Source organism: Harpia harpyja, chromosome 6, assembly GCF_026419915.1.
Source record: "Harpia harpyja isolate bHarHar1 chromosome 6, bHarHar1 primary haplotype, whole genome shotgun sequence".
NCBI classification, from domain to species: Eukaryota; Metazoa; Chordata; class Aves; order Accipitriformes; family Accipitridae; genus Harpia; species Harpia harpyja.
The window spans coordinates 64,292,094-64,306,483 of NC_068945.1; the positions used below are offsets into that span (position 1 = coordinate 64,292,094).

Here is a 14,390-nt window from a genome sequence, read left to right on the forward strand (position 1 = left end):
CTGTCCTGAAAAATCGAAATTATATCCCTTTATTTTACATTTTTGAGGAGTCCAGTCAGTTAAAGAGTGCATTTTCCATCCAGAAGTTGCCTTCTCTTTTGAGCAAATCAAGAAATAGTTAATTATGTATAAATGGGTTTTTTTGTTGGTTTTTTTTTCATCCAGAAGGGAAGAGGGGGAAAACAGACTTTTATCCTGATTTGTAAGCCTGTGAAAAACCCTTGCATACAATCTGTCAAAGTCACACCTGGATCTGGAGCTGCCTGCATTAATTATCAACTTTTCTATGTGTTAGTGCTAACATATGGCATTTAATTACTCCCTCAAAATCGGCAAAGTTGTGCCACTTAGAATTTCAAAATTATTTTTTCAAGTTTTAGCTAATAAAATAAATAAAAATAAATTATAAGATCACTCAGCTACCCCTGCCCCCCCCTTTTTTTTAAATAGAGAATGTTGTCATTTTCCCTGAAGTGGTGATGCTTTGATCCATTTAAGAGCAAACTGTCCACAGGCTATATGCCTGAAAGTATTGACTGTATTCAAATCCTGATCCAAGACACATTAAAGTATTTGCTAAATTGTAGCATGTTAATGACCACAGACAACTTAGAGTCAAGCATATATTTATGTGCTTTTTGGCATTAGGATATAGGGACTCCCTTTGTTTGACAAAAGGGAAAATATCCTTAAATGGACAAATACTGTGAGTGATTAACAGTTGAGAGGAATCTAGCAATAGTGGAGCCTTCAAACCATCCTTTTCTGGCAGGTAATCCTTAACCAAAACTTTGTAAGATAGGTTAAAATAACCACCTAGCAATATAAAGGTGGTCAGACTAGACCTAATGGGTGATCAGACCAGGACACACTACAAAATTCATCATCTGAAAATCTTTTAGGGATGTTTCATTTCTGAACAATAAAAACCTTTTCAGAATCCTCCCGGGTAGAGAAATTAATTAGATCTAAAGGCAAGTCTTTCCCCATCAACACTTGCTGCTAAAAGCTTGGTGGAAGAAATTAAGCTTTTCTTCATTTGCATGAGCAGCGAGATGACTCAGACACGAGATATTGTACGCAGGGAAGGAATGGAGATGATTGCATAGATCTATCAGCCACCCAGTTCCTACCCAGAAGAAAACAGATCTTCAGGTTGCTAATGAAGCCCCAATCCTGCAGAAGCACCCAGGCACTTAGTCAAACATGTGCAGTAGGTGCCTCTTCCACACCCATCTCCCAGTTTCCAGGAGGTGACCTTGGCCTTTTGTGCTAAGGGACAGGTTTCTGAAGTGATGCATATATCTAAAGACAGGAACAGTGACGGAGAACGAGGACCACTTCATCCTGGTACTCCTGGGCTTGGACGCTCATTCAAACCTTTTTGCAAGGGACTCAAGATGGGGAGGGGACATCTTATCACACAGCAAATACTGTTCTCTGAAAATGTCTGTAAGATAAATGAGAGGACCTCTCCTTCCTCCCTGTGGAACTTGAACAGGTCTCTCAAGCCTTCACAAACATGGGCAAGCTCAGAATTGTAATGAGCGTTCAACCTCTCCTACATACCTTTCCACAAGCTATCTGGAAATTTTGACGAAGAGAATTTCTTTAACCTCTTTGAAACTTGAGAAACACCACTTCACCTATAAAATGTAGTGGGATCCTCCCACTATTCAGAAATCAAAGGGTTTCAAGCATTCCTCAAAAGCTCAAACACCACGGATCATGAAAACCAAGATGCGTTGGCATGCCTTCTTTTTTTTCCCCTTTGAACTTACCAATCTGGTTGAAGAGGTACAGTTTACAATTTGCTGTTGGCACAGATTATATACCTCCTCAGATGGATAGCCTGAAGCATATGGGAAACACGTGCCAAACAGGCCTCCGCATCCCCCATGCTGCTGTTCTTTCTCTTTTTGGCTCTGCAAGCTGCTTGCAAACTCTCACCTCCTCCATGGATCCCACGCCTACGCCCCAACTTTCCAAGGAGTTGTACCATTGTTACCATTATCATGGTATTAGTTTGCCTTCTGTCTCCCCAGTCATTAAAAAAGAAGAGTTCACCACCCCCAGAACACGCCTACCAGAAGTACCTACGCCCTCCAGGAGTCTAAATTTAAAAAAAGTTTAATTTGACAATTGCAACCTCTGATCTGTCAATGTGTTTTCCCCAAACTACAAAGAAAAGCAAGGAAAAAAAGCAAAAAAAGCCAGTCCCTTGTGATTTTCACGCTAGGCATAGGTGCAAGAAAATAAGAGAGTATTCCCACAGTGCAGACAGGACTATTGTGCAGATAACCCTGGTCTAACAGCAGCAGCAAGGAGCTAACCTACTCTGCTTTCCAAGCAGGTGCTATTTGCAGAGCAATACAGAATTTGCACAATTTCCCATAGCGCTTTGCCAATATGTTCAACCTCCTTTAGGACGAAAAACTTTAGGCAATGAACAACTAACTCATTGGGAGTCAATTTTGGCTCATTGCCTCTTACTTTTCTAATTTGCCAAGGAACTTAGGTGAAATTTGTCTTTGAAACGAGCACCCATAGAGGCTATACTTAGTTCAGAGGGTCCAGGCCACTGTTCCTGTACCTAAGGGAAAATGGTGCCCACTGCAAGCACAATAAATACTAGGGAGCGGAGTCTGGATTCCAACAGCAAAGTTCTCCTTTACAGCAGTGAGGCCTGAAAAGTTCTGTCCTTCTGCCCATGCAGGTGCCTTGGCCTCTCTTCTGAGCATTCAAAGACAGCAAGAAATCACTGCTAAAACTGAACCCAAGAGAGAGAACACCACTCCCTTACAAATGGGTCACGGTTCAAATTTCCTGTGCTTGTGGCCAGTTTTGTTTTGAAAGTTGTCATAATAGGATACTTAGCATAATGTGAAGTTTTAATTTCCTTCCAAACTTTATAATCCTTGGAGAAGCCTGAAAATGGGATGCACTACAATTAGCAAAAAAGAAGCCTTAAAAAAGCCTTGCGGAGAGATTTAGAGCCCAATCATAATTTACATTTGCAGGTATGTAGATCTCTAAGTGCACGGCTTCTGCCCTGATTACTAATTAATGAGGTGCAAAGATGCCTGTTGGAGGAACCAGCTCTGATTATGTGGGCCTTATGGGAAAATGAAGCTCTTGCAATCTAAGAAGGCAGATGATATCTTTAACATATATTTTAGAAAATTACAGGAACAAATCAAGGGGCAAAATATACACATGTATATATTTTTAAAGAATCACACACAGCCAGGTTGCGTTACCATCCGATTATCCTATTTCCTTGAATATACAAACCTGGCATGTTTAATAGATTTAGCATGCTGTCTATTTTGCATGTCATATACATCCACTTAGGCTGTACCCTAGTATTCTGAATAGATATTACTGTCTTTACAGCATTCATTTTACAGTCGTTGAGAGGAATAAGTATACAGAAAGCTGCAAGGTGGGTTTCCCAGTTCAGAACCAAGCATATGATTAAAACCTAAATTTGGCTCAGATTCAGAATAGCATCATTCTATAAAAAGGAAAAAAGGAAGTTTAGGCAAATGTTTAAGGCCCATCAGCTGCTTACATGGTTTGTTAACACGGGACTGTTTTTTGTTTCTTTCCTTTTTTATTTTCACCATTAAAATTTCATCTCCATCTTATTAATTCAGGTGCTCCCCCATCACCTTGCTGCTAGGAGAACACAAGGGAAAGATGTATGTAGTGAGGTAGGCCGTGACATACAGTGGGTACAAGGAAGACCATTTTTCAGAACATTTCCTTCCTTCTTTAAAGCAGAGGATAAATGGGAGTTCAGAGCAGGTCAACATCTTCCCCAACATTTCAGGTGTAGGGAAACTACCTCATCGTTTTCACCACACCAGGAATAAAGCAAAAACTCTCGCAAGGTTGTGTTTGCTTTAGTTTAAAGAGAGTCACAATTAAGTAAAAATAAATTAAACACATACCATTTGACTTTTCACTATCTGCGGGTTTCATCTGAATAGGATGATGCATCTAAAAACAAAAATGAAAAAGAGTAAGGCAGGTTGGATAGTCATAAAAAATCAAGAATCACGTTTTTAATGAAGGGCTAAAAAGATACACAATTAATATTAAACATGATGAAATTATATAAATTCAAAATAACACTGTATTATAGGCTTTTAAGAAAAAATAAAATGGTAAAGGAGCATTTTATAACCAGGAAGATTAAAAAAAGTAGATCATTGGGCCCACAGGACTCATAAAACTTTAATTTGCTGTATCTAGTTTCAGAAGACCTCTAAAGTTACAGCCCTCATTAGTTTATGGCATGCTTGGTTTCTGTTTTACCAACTTTTTTTTCCTTGAGCACAACCACTGCCAAAACTGAGATGGAATTTTCAAGTAATTTAAGAGCTAGCAAGCATTTCAAACATACTCAGAGGAGTTGAGTTTGACAAATGAACTTTGCTTGTAATTAAAAAACCGTGGTGATTCTTTCAGGACTGAAGAGGAAGGGACTCATGATTCCTATAACAGCCTCCTATAACTGTTTAGTATCTCCTTTTTTTTTTTTTCTTTTTTTAAGAATACAATATACATTCATTCATAAAGCTTCCATCACAACATGACACAATTCTGGCTTCCATAAAAACTCCAAATACTTTTTCCTTTTCAGCCTCTTCCTCCATTCATGTGCCTCTTACTGCAAAAGAAACCAATCCCTGTGTGCAGCATGCTATGCTGAACATCACGTGGCATCCTACCTTGGCACACTCAGTACGGTGTGTCCTCAGCTTTCATTACTAAATGATGCTCCCCCCACACTGAATTGTTGATAACTCCAACAAAATTTTTATGAAGGGTGTTTTCTGTTGCTTCAGGAATAGCAACACCACAGCAGCTGAGCTCCCTCTGATCGGAGTGTCTGGCTTTTCCACTGGACACTGGTTATAGCCAGCCACGTGTCCACCGTGATGGACTCAGGGAAATTTTTCTACAGCTTCTCAAAAGCCTTCAGAACTGACCTCACATTGAGTTTCAATGTGGGAGATGTTTAAGCTTGCAAAAAACCCCACTTTTATTTTCTTTCATAGGGCTCTGCAGGATTGCTGGGATTTGACTGCACAAACCTTCCGGCAACAGCAGGGCCACTGCCTTTTCTCTCCTCAGCAATTCCTCACCATTTCACGTGAGCAGGTAAAAAAATCTGTGCTCTTTCTGCTTTTGTATCATTTTTCAGTGCAGCAGAGCCAAGTATTGCCTGAAAATGTCAGAGGCAATTCCATTTCTTTTTTATAAAAGACTATTATGGCAAAGTTTGGGAAACAAAAACAGCTGAGCGGGAGAGAAGATCCATGCACTCATATCAAATGTGCTTTCAAAGCAGCACAGAAAACCAAATCTGCATTGTTTTTGGTGAAGTCACTTAACTTCCAGGGATACAGTTGCTACATTCTTTAGAAAATATAAAATATTGCTGTGAAAGTTTCCGTAAGATTTACTCAAAGTCCAGATCGCTCCCTGGCCCTGCAAATCAATGCATTCCTTGCACTGATTGCAAAACTCCCCTCTGTGCCCTAAGGAAAAGGCGAAGCCACAAGGTGGATGTACTCACCAGGATGCATAAATTTGCTTCAGTTTTAACAATTCTGTTCTCTTTGAATCATTTGTTTCCCAAATGGACTTTAATAGCCCAGCACTTGTCTGCCACCACTCTTATTCGATCTAATTTATAGAAAAAAGGGAACTTCTATTGTACTCTATCTTCTTTAGCTAGTGCTTATCTAGTTTATCCTGGCATCAACAAAACATTGGGCACTGCAGGAGACTTTAAATTCATGGGAATGTGATGCAGCATGTCCATTCAGTAAGCAAAAAGTGAAAGAAGAAAAAAGGTGTAACTTGCTCCATGAGCCCGTTGCAGGTATTGAAGTCTCTGAGGAGCAATGGAGTGGTGAGAAAATAGAGGAAAGAAAATCGAGTATTGTAAATTTGGGAATATGCAGGTTATAGAAGAAAAACCCAACTCAAATCCAGACCTTTCATAGACAGAGTATCTATCGCTCTTTCTAGCTGCATTTATGTGCCCCTAAGTGGACATATTTTGAATAAAGGCTATTCTAACAATGTTACAAGCCTTTCACTTTTCAAACTGCCTGAACCAGAGAAGCCAACTTTAGACCAAATTCATGTGAAGAAGTTATTTTTGCAGCCCCGTGGTCACAACGTAAAGATCAGTGTTACCTGACAAACACAGTTACCACATCAGAAATCATCCTCTTCTGTTATACATAATTACCCCAAGTTCATTAAGTCAGTAATCTCTTACGTTCACAAAGCAAGAAGCAAGATTTAATAAGACGCTTCAACTGAGTTTTGACTTGATTTCAAAGTTTACTGCTAAAACCCCATGGTCCAAATTCTCTTTGCACCAGCAAGCGAAGTCAGGAGTGATGCCGTTGTGCTTAACAAAATTATATTGGTGCAAAACTAATAAAAGATTCAGATCAGGCCTGGAGAGTTTAACCCGCAGACTACCCACAGTAAAATGGATGCGATACACAAACATGGTTTCAGTGAAGAGGAAGGTGGAAAAATACGTTACTGATGGTTTCCTAACATGAGAGGGCTCGTGTTGAAGCTTGTTTAACCCTGACCATCACCAACTGATACGTTAACAACCTTTAACACTAGATTCAATAAAACAAGCCATTTATAACCCGAAATGGGTTTTACAGAGTCACTGGTTCGCATCTCATTATTAAACTCATTGCTGACCTCTAGAGACAACTGCCGTGACAATACATATTATAAGCTCTCTACCCATAAAATATTTAAAAGTAGGTGTAAAAAAGAAAAGAAAAGAAAAGAATGAGTCTCAAAGAAGTGTGCAGTGAATAAGAAAATTAAAGGGGCAGAGACAAAGGCTAAATAGGTACTATCCTTTCACTCTACAATGAGCAAAAAAGAAAATAATCTATGCGTTTTATATCTTGCTTGTATAACTGCAGGCTGTAAAATAATAAAATAGCTGCGCATTCTGAGGCCCTCCAAAAGATTATAGATGATATAAACCTGTTTCAAATTAGATGCCACCCACTAGAATCATGTCATCTACTGAAATGAAGGATTTCATGTCTTATCAGAAAGCTGTTATTGTAGCTATACATCACAAAGCCATACACTTATGGATCTCAAGGTAAGTGATTTCTCAGTATGTCAGGTTGTCACACAGAAAAACAGGAAACATTTTCTTCCATGCTTGAAGAAAGCTTTGCTTATGAAAATACGGTATTTATGAATGCACGGTTGCAATTAATAAATAGGCAAGAGTAAGAAAAATAACTGCAGTACATAATTTATAGACACTAACGTCATCCGATGCTCAGACCATATAGTAAAAGAGAGCAACACAGCTCTCAGGCAAGGGTTCTTTCTGAGGGTGAGCAGCTTCCCCTGGCAAGCACTGCGCACAGGGATACCAAAACCAGACTGGAGTACGGGCTGCAAGAAACAACCTCTACTTGGCAATATTTATGGAGCTCTACCGAATACAGCTGTGCAGCCAGTAACGGCACGACCTACCTTTCCTATATGTGCTCTCCATCCATAGGTCTCAAAACACACCATGCCACTGTTTTACAACCCAGGGCGGGCAAATGCCTGTTGCCCAAGGCTGCGTGGTGCCTTGCTGGCAGCGAAGCGGGGCTGCCACGCAAAGCCCGAGGCCAAGCTCGTCACCCCTTCTCCTTGGGCGCATCCCAAGCAGGGGTGCTGATGCGGTCCACGGGAACCAAAAAGGGACAGAAACAGTTGTCGAACATGCAATCCTGCAAATCCCCCTGAAATCAGTGAGAATCTGGCCGCTAGCTATGTCGAGGGCAGCAGCAGGACCGAGCTGTGGCCTAGAATTACAATTGACTAGATACATCTTTTTTCCCCCTCTTTTTCCTGAGTACATCCCACTGTATGTAAATATAACTTCATTAGAGAAAAAAACACAGCAGAGCAACCCAAAAACCTCTCAAAGGCACGCATCTTCTCCAGCTTTAGAGCCTCAAAGTCATCTTTTCGACAATAATAATGCCACCTATTTATATTCTTGTCAAAGCCATGTGACATCTGCACGGGAGAAAACAAGCCGGCTAAGAGTCTATTTCTGGCAAAAATATTGCAAGGAAATTAGATTAACCTGGGTGGAATTCTATCTGGGAATTTGGAGTCTGTCGTGGTGATTAAGTCATCATTTCTGTCAGATTACTCTAATCGGCTGTCAAATACGATTCCACAACCCCATCTGTAACTTGGCATCCTCGTTATTCAGTCGATGTTACCTTCTGTATACAAAACAAACACCAAACAAGGAGGTGTGTGCAGCCTAGCATTTAGCAGAGTCATTAGCTGTGATTACTATTGTGTGCTTGCACATTGCACAAGGAGGCTTGTTTTATTTAGGCAGGGGATGCTTCAAATCAGGTGTAATCTGAAGCCCGGAGCTCTAGGGGTGAATGGGGAAGAACTGTCTCCAGGCACAGCCGAGCATGGGATTGGCACGCTCCGAGTCACCACCGCGTCACCAGCAATTGCTTAAATCTCATTTCAGAGTTGTCAGCAGATTTGGTGGAAAGGCTTTTGGGCACTTGCTTTCCATCCATTTTCTGAAGACAAATGGGCACTCAGATGTTCTAGGTAGGCTAAAGACTTCCTGCAAGCAGTAATTTCTGCGAGTGAAGCAAGGTTTGTAGGCTGAGGCAGTCAACACTCTAAATGATCTGTATCAGTTGGTTTAATAAGAGGTATTTTGTTATGTATGTGAGTATGTTTGTCTTACAGAGGACTTTGGTGATTAAAAAGCAGGAAACGCCTTTCAGTGAAGATGAAGGAGCTGATGGGCTCAATTTGCTGCAGCTGTGTTGAGTCTGTGAAATTCGGGTGCCCTCAGCACCTCCGCAGCTCTGGCCATGTAATTAGACTATGAAAAATCATTATTTTACGGTCCATTGAAAGAACACCTTCATACACAATTACTACATCTATTAGCAGCTTTTATTCTCTGTTCCTGCCGCTGCAGACTGCACGTGCCTCGCTCCCGTCAGTCCTCGTGCCTTGAGGAAAGAAAACCACTCATCAAGGAAGGACCCCGAGCGCACGTAAACCTGCCTATGCCTTCACTCAGCTCAGTATGTCAGTCAAAGACCATCTCCTAAAAGTCCTCTAAAGTTAAGGACAGTGTGACTTTATACCATGGGAGTTTAAGGGATGTGTGTGGAGGATGTTATCCATGACTCCTCACTCCTTGCCATTCCTCTCATTATCCTTCTACAACCGTTTAAAGCCACCAGCAGATTTCTAGAGCTCCTAGCCCTCTTTAGACCTGTCACTTTCCTCTCTTCCCTGTCATCCCCCATGGCTATAAGCTTTTAGCCATGGCCCAGCTCAGTTTGTCCCTTACCTGTCACCCTTGCAGAGTGCATCGCGGGGAATCACAACACAAAATTGAGCTAAAACTTCCCCCAAGCAAAGGGTAAATTTGAAGAACTTGGGTTACTCGGGTAACATCCAAACCAAACAAACTGCAATAGGGTTAAATGATGACAGCTTGCATGTATCTTGTCATTTCTAGCACTTTGGGACTTGCTTCTTGCTAGCATCAATCATTGTTGAAGCCAAAGGGGACTTCTTTCACATTTTGTACATCTCGGAATTGTAAAATGGCAGGAGAGAATGTGGGAGAGAGAAGCAGAGATGTCAGACCTTAATAAAACCCTAATATTCTTCTTGGGGAAAGGATTATAACTCCATAGACTTTTTGGAACCAATAGGAAAACCAAAGAGGAAGAAAATACTAAGGAGCAGCAGGGACAGGCTAAGGGCACAGGTGAAGAAAAGCACCTAAGGAGGAACCAGCACGAAAAACGGTGGGAAAGATTGACTTTCTTTGCCTGACTCTGGTCCGGGAATGAATTTAAAGTTTTCTCCAAGCTCCTCATCCAATTAGTGAGTGCAGCTTAATTAGACCAGTAGTCCAAGGAAAAGAAGAACCCAAATCTCTACCTGCCAGGTTTCTGAACACCTTCACTGAGTCTGGAAGTCAGGAAGGAATGTATTGACCTACCAAAAGACTGGGGGAAGAAGGCAAAATGGTCCATAAGCACCAGAGAATTAAATGATTTTCAGTGTCTTTAGAGATCATTGTTTTTCTGGACTATTATGTGCAGACACCTCTACACACACTCCCCAGCCCCTTATTTCAGCTTTTAGCTCCCAAGTTTTTCAGCAGGATCCTTTTGGAGGAGCTCTTGAACATATTTCTGACATCACTTCAATGCCAACTGGTTTTGCTTTTTTAAACCCTTGTGACTCACAATTAATACAAGTTTCCCAGAAGTGAGAGGTGTATTTTCCTATGGAAGAGAACTGTTTAGAACAACTTCTCTAGGGTTAACTAACTTGCATTACACAGTCAATATCTGGCTACAGCTTCAGGGAACTTCTCCAGGAACTGGGGACAGTCTCTGAGGCCAAATAAATACTAGTGATTAAAAGAGGCAAGGGACCGCTCTCTGGCTCTTAAGAGAAGTGGCGTGGCACAGCTTGCATTTACACAGCTATACTTCTCCTTCCTCTCAAAACAGGATACCCTTGTCCACACTGCCTAAAGGGAACAGTGTCTAGACCATGTTATTCCCCCAAATATGCCCACACACCGGGCAGGAAAGTGCTAACCGGCACAGAGACCAATGCCGTGGGTCCTGCTCGCTTTACCGGCACAGGCAGAGCTTTGGATTCCCAGTGTTGGTTTAAGTCCCTTACCTTAGTTTATTCATGGGTAAAAGGAGGACAAATGTGCATCCATCACATAGACTTTCACAAATAAATGCAAAGCAGTAGCTGTAACTGCCTGAGCGATGGCATAGCCAGGAGATTGTTTGCTGTCATCCTTTCATAAATCCCAGTTTAAGGGATTTAAAATGTGTTAGGTATTCATACAATTTTAGTAGTAGAAGAATGTGGTCTGTTACTTGGCCTCCTAGATTACCGTCAGACATATATATGCATCTTCTGGAGAGCAAGAGGGAGAGAGGGAGGGAGGGAAGGAGGAAGGGAGAGAAGCAGGAGAAAATGAATATTGCTGGTGGGTGCCAAATATAGTTCATGCGGTAATGCATAACATCATTATTTTCTATTTAGAGCACAGAAACAAGCATATAGCTTGCTTAAAACAAGTTGCTTCTTTTACCGGAGAACACTAGAACTGCTGAAATTCAATGACTTTTGGAAGCTTTCCAACTCAGTCATTTGCAATCCACTACACTCCATGTTTTAAATTCAAGTTAAATTGAACATTAGCTCAAGAGACTAAAAACAATGCTGTGCTTTAAAATAAAATAATAATAATAATAATATTAATATTCTAGCGATCCCTTCCACAGTCACCACCGCATTCTGCTGTTCCTCCTGTACATTTACTAATTAGGCTATAACACTCAGTCTCCTTTAAAAGTTGTACCCTCATAGAAATGAAAAAGTTGGTGGTCTTAGAAGTGACAGCTTCACTTCCTAATGTACAAATAACTACTGTTGCTCTGTTAGCAGTTCTACTCCATTTATTTAATTCCTTCATTTCTTACCACCCACACAAATGGCAACAACTCCGGGACACATGTGAGCCAAACGGAGTGGAGATAAGGAAGGGGAGGTATGACCAAAATTTTTCTCTTCAAAATCACATGGAAACCAAAGTGATTAACTATCTTTTCTTCAAACAAATGAGCCTTTACAGAACCTATTCAATCCTAAAAATAGACATTAAGTGGGATTCTATATCTTGTTGGGAATAATGCCTTGGGGATATTTTGTATCATCCATGCTTAAAAAGCAAACCCATTAGACATCTGAGCAAAACATCAGATATTATTTTAACAGCAAGAGTTATCCATCTCATCTGCAGCGGCAATAACTTTTGTTGACATTTTGCCAATTGACGTTTGCATGCCAATGTGGGGGTTTTTTTTCCCTTTGCATTAAAATGATAAGGTACAGGAAGATAACAGAAGTCTCCCCACGACATTAATTGACTGAGTTTTAACACCCATTCAAGGTAACTGCGAGGAGCGAAAATTACTGCCCATGTTTCTGAGAGGAAAACGAAGCGTGGTGAAGCGGCGATTTGCCCAGCGTCACGCCAGAGAGGCACTGCGTGGCCCCGAGTGACTATCCGAAGGGAGGTAGCCAAGCTGTCCGCACCACAACAGAGCCTGAGCTCCTCACGCTCTAATTGATTTCTCCTCCTAACACCACCGCGAGGTGCTTACCGCTGCTATCTCTTTTTAGCAGAAAAGAAGACGATGGGAGAAAAAAGGCAGAGAGAGAGAGGCTATACATGATTCATCTGGAGTGATTCCACAACCGAAGCCAAGTCTCTCAAGCCAAAATCTCGTAGTTTTATCACCAGGTATAGGTAAGGCATTAATGAGTGGGTGTACTCCACACAGCAGATTTTTTTTTACAGTATTACTCCCTAGATACCCTACTCAAGAGGTAATGTAAGAACCTGAAGCAGTGATGGAGGATAGCTGGAGGAAGCAAATGCCAGCCAAGCTGTTGTGGGTTTGGGATCTCAGCTAATAACTAATGCAGCCTTGCGCCGCATCGGGTGGATTTGCCCAGCATGACCTAAGATGCCAGGACTCAGTTCCCAGCATGACACAAGCCTTGCAGGCAATGTCCCACTGGACGTGACTCAAGTGTTCTGAAGCCGTACTTTCTTCCATCTCCCTAGTCGGGTGTTGGTTTCCAGAAGTCAACAGGAGGTTGAGACTTAAAAAGGAATACTTTTCCTTCAAATCTAAGAGCACCACCCCACCGTATTAATATCTGGAAAACAGAGCCAGAGCAAAGCCAAAACACAATACTTATTATCTATCTCATCTTCTATGAAAAGTCTTCCTACCTCCCATGGGAATGAAGCAGAGGTCCCTTAACCATACCAGAAGGGGAAGGCAGCAAAGCAGAGGCTTGTGCTTACTTGAGTGGTCTGCAGAGACATATTTCACCTTTCTTCTCCTAGCAAAAGTCAAATCCCCTGCTTAGGAAGCACCGACTCCTGAGGGCATGTTCAGGGAAGTTTGCCCTTCTCATTTAGGACTTCAGAATCTGTGAAGACTCAAAATGATGTTCCCATCTTAAAAAAACCTCTCCTGCTGCCAAATGGACACATTCAAGTAGCTCAGGCTGTGGGCACCATTTTAGGGTACTAATGTTTGAGCCTGGTCCACAGGAAACCCCTCCCTTTCTACATAAATCCCTCTGATTCCACATCAACATCTAGGATGATTTTTAGATACTTGTGAAGAAAACAAAGCAATCCTCTACCCCCTTCTTCTCCTCCCCCAAAACCACAATCCCAAACAAAAATAAAATAAATTCTCTTTTAGGCTACTGATGACTGTGAAGAAATCTAGTTTAAATGAAAGGTTTTTAAAAACATGCAATGCCTTTTGTAATGCAAAACACAAACTTGGCTGTGACTGAGGGCATGGCTACCAGGATATTAAATGCTTGTTTTGCAGAAGTTTTACTTTAAGATTTACACTGTTCTGTGCTTGCATGTACTGCCTCCTCTGTGAACTATGCTCTGGGAAAACACCATGTGATTAAGCTCAGCAATATCCTCTACCTTTGCCACGCTGAAATTCAGGAAATAACCCTTTAAAGGGAATGACCAGCGACAGCAACATTTCAGAAAGGCAAGAAAGCATACTCATACATACTCTGCTTCTTTCACAACATCATCTCATCTAAACTTAACTTCTCCATTTTGGGCTTTCATTCAATAAGAGAGAAACCAGCCTCAACCACTCCCTCAGTTTCACATCACAGATTTTCTGTTCATTTACTAAGCGGATCTTCTGCCTGACTCTTTCTGCAGCATGGAAGGTCACCTTGATCCAACAATGCACTTGGTCTCCTCTTCTGACAGAAACTAGAGTCTATTATTTGGTACAAACCTCCAATTCTAGGCTATGGAATTTTTATTTTTTTTTTAATGTAAAGCTTTTTTAAAGTTCTTGTTGGAAAGCTTTCATATTTACATTAAAAGGTACCAGCAAAAACCTCTTATAGCTAAAAAGTGTGATTGAGGTAAGTCTAAAATAAGCCCCCAAAGCATCCAAATTATAACTTCTATTGAAATTCTACCTTTTAAATTAGAGCAAAGGGTACAATTTATAGAAAGAGTTGGCACCGATGATGTGGGACTGCTGCCGCTTTCACTTAGCAAAGGTGCAAAGCAGTTCTGAGTCCAGAACACATGTCTTGATTCATGATTCCCACCTCTCCAGCAGTCAGTCAGGCAGTCAAATTCCACCCTGTTACCAAACAGACTAATCCAGATTTCTTCAAAGGTCAGATAT

General features: G+C 41.2%; 1 protein-coding gene across 11 annotated transcripts in view; it reads right to left on the reverse strand.

The window, feature by feature from the left end:
- Positions 1-14,390, reverse strand: part of CELF2 (CUGBP Elav-like family member 2) — a 379,009-nt gene that overhangs the window by 78,459 nt on the left and 286,160 nt on the right. For all 11 annotated transcript variants that reach the window (XM_052790987.1, XM_052790984.1, XM_052790983.1 and 8 more), the window contains one exon: positions 3,957-4,005. In XM_052790987.1, the coding sequence (XP_052646947.1) occupies positions 3,957-4,005 (49 nt within the window). The remainder of the gene's footprint in view (positions 1-3,956; positions 4,006-14,390) is intronic.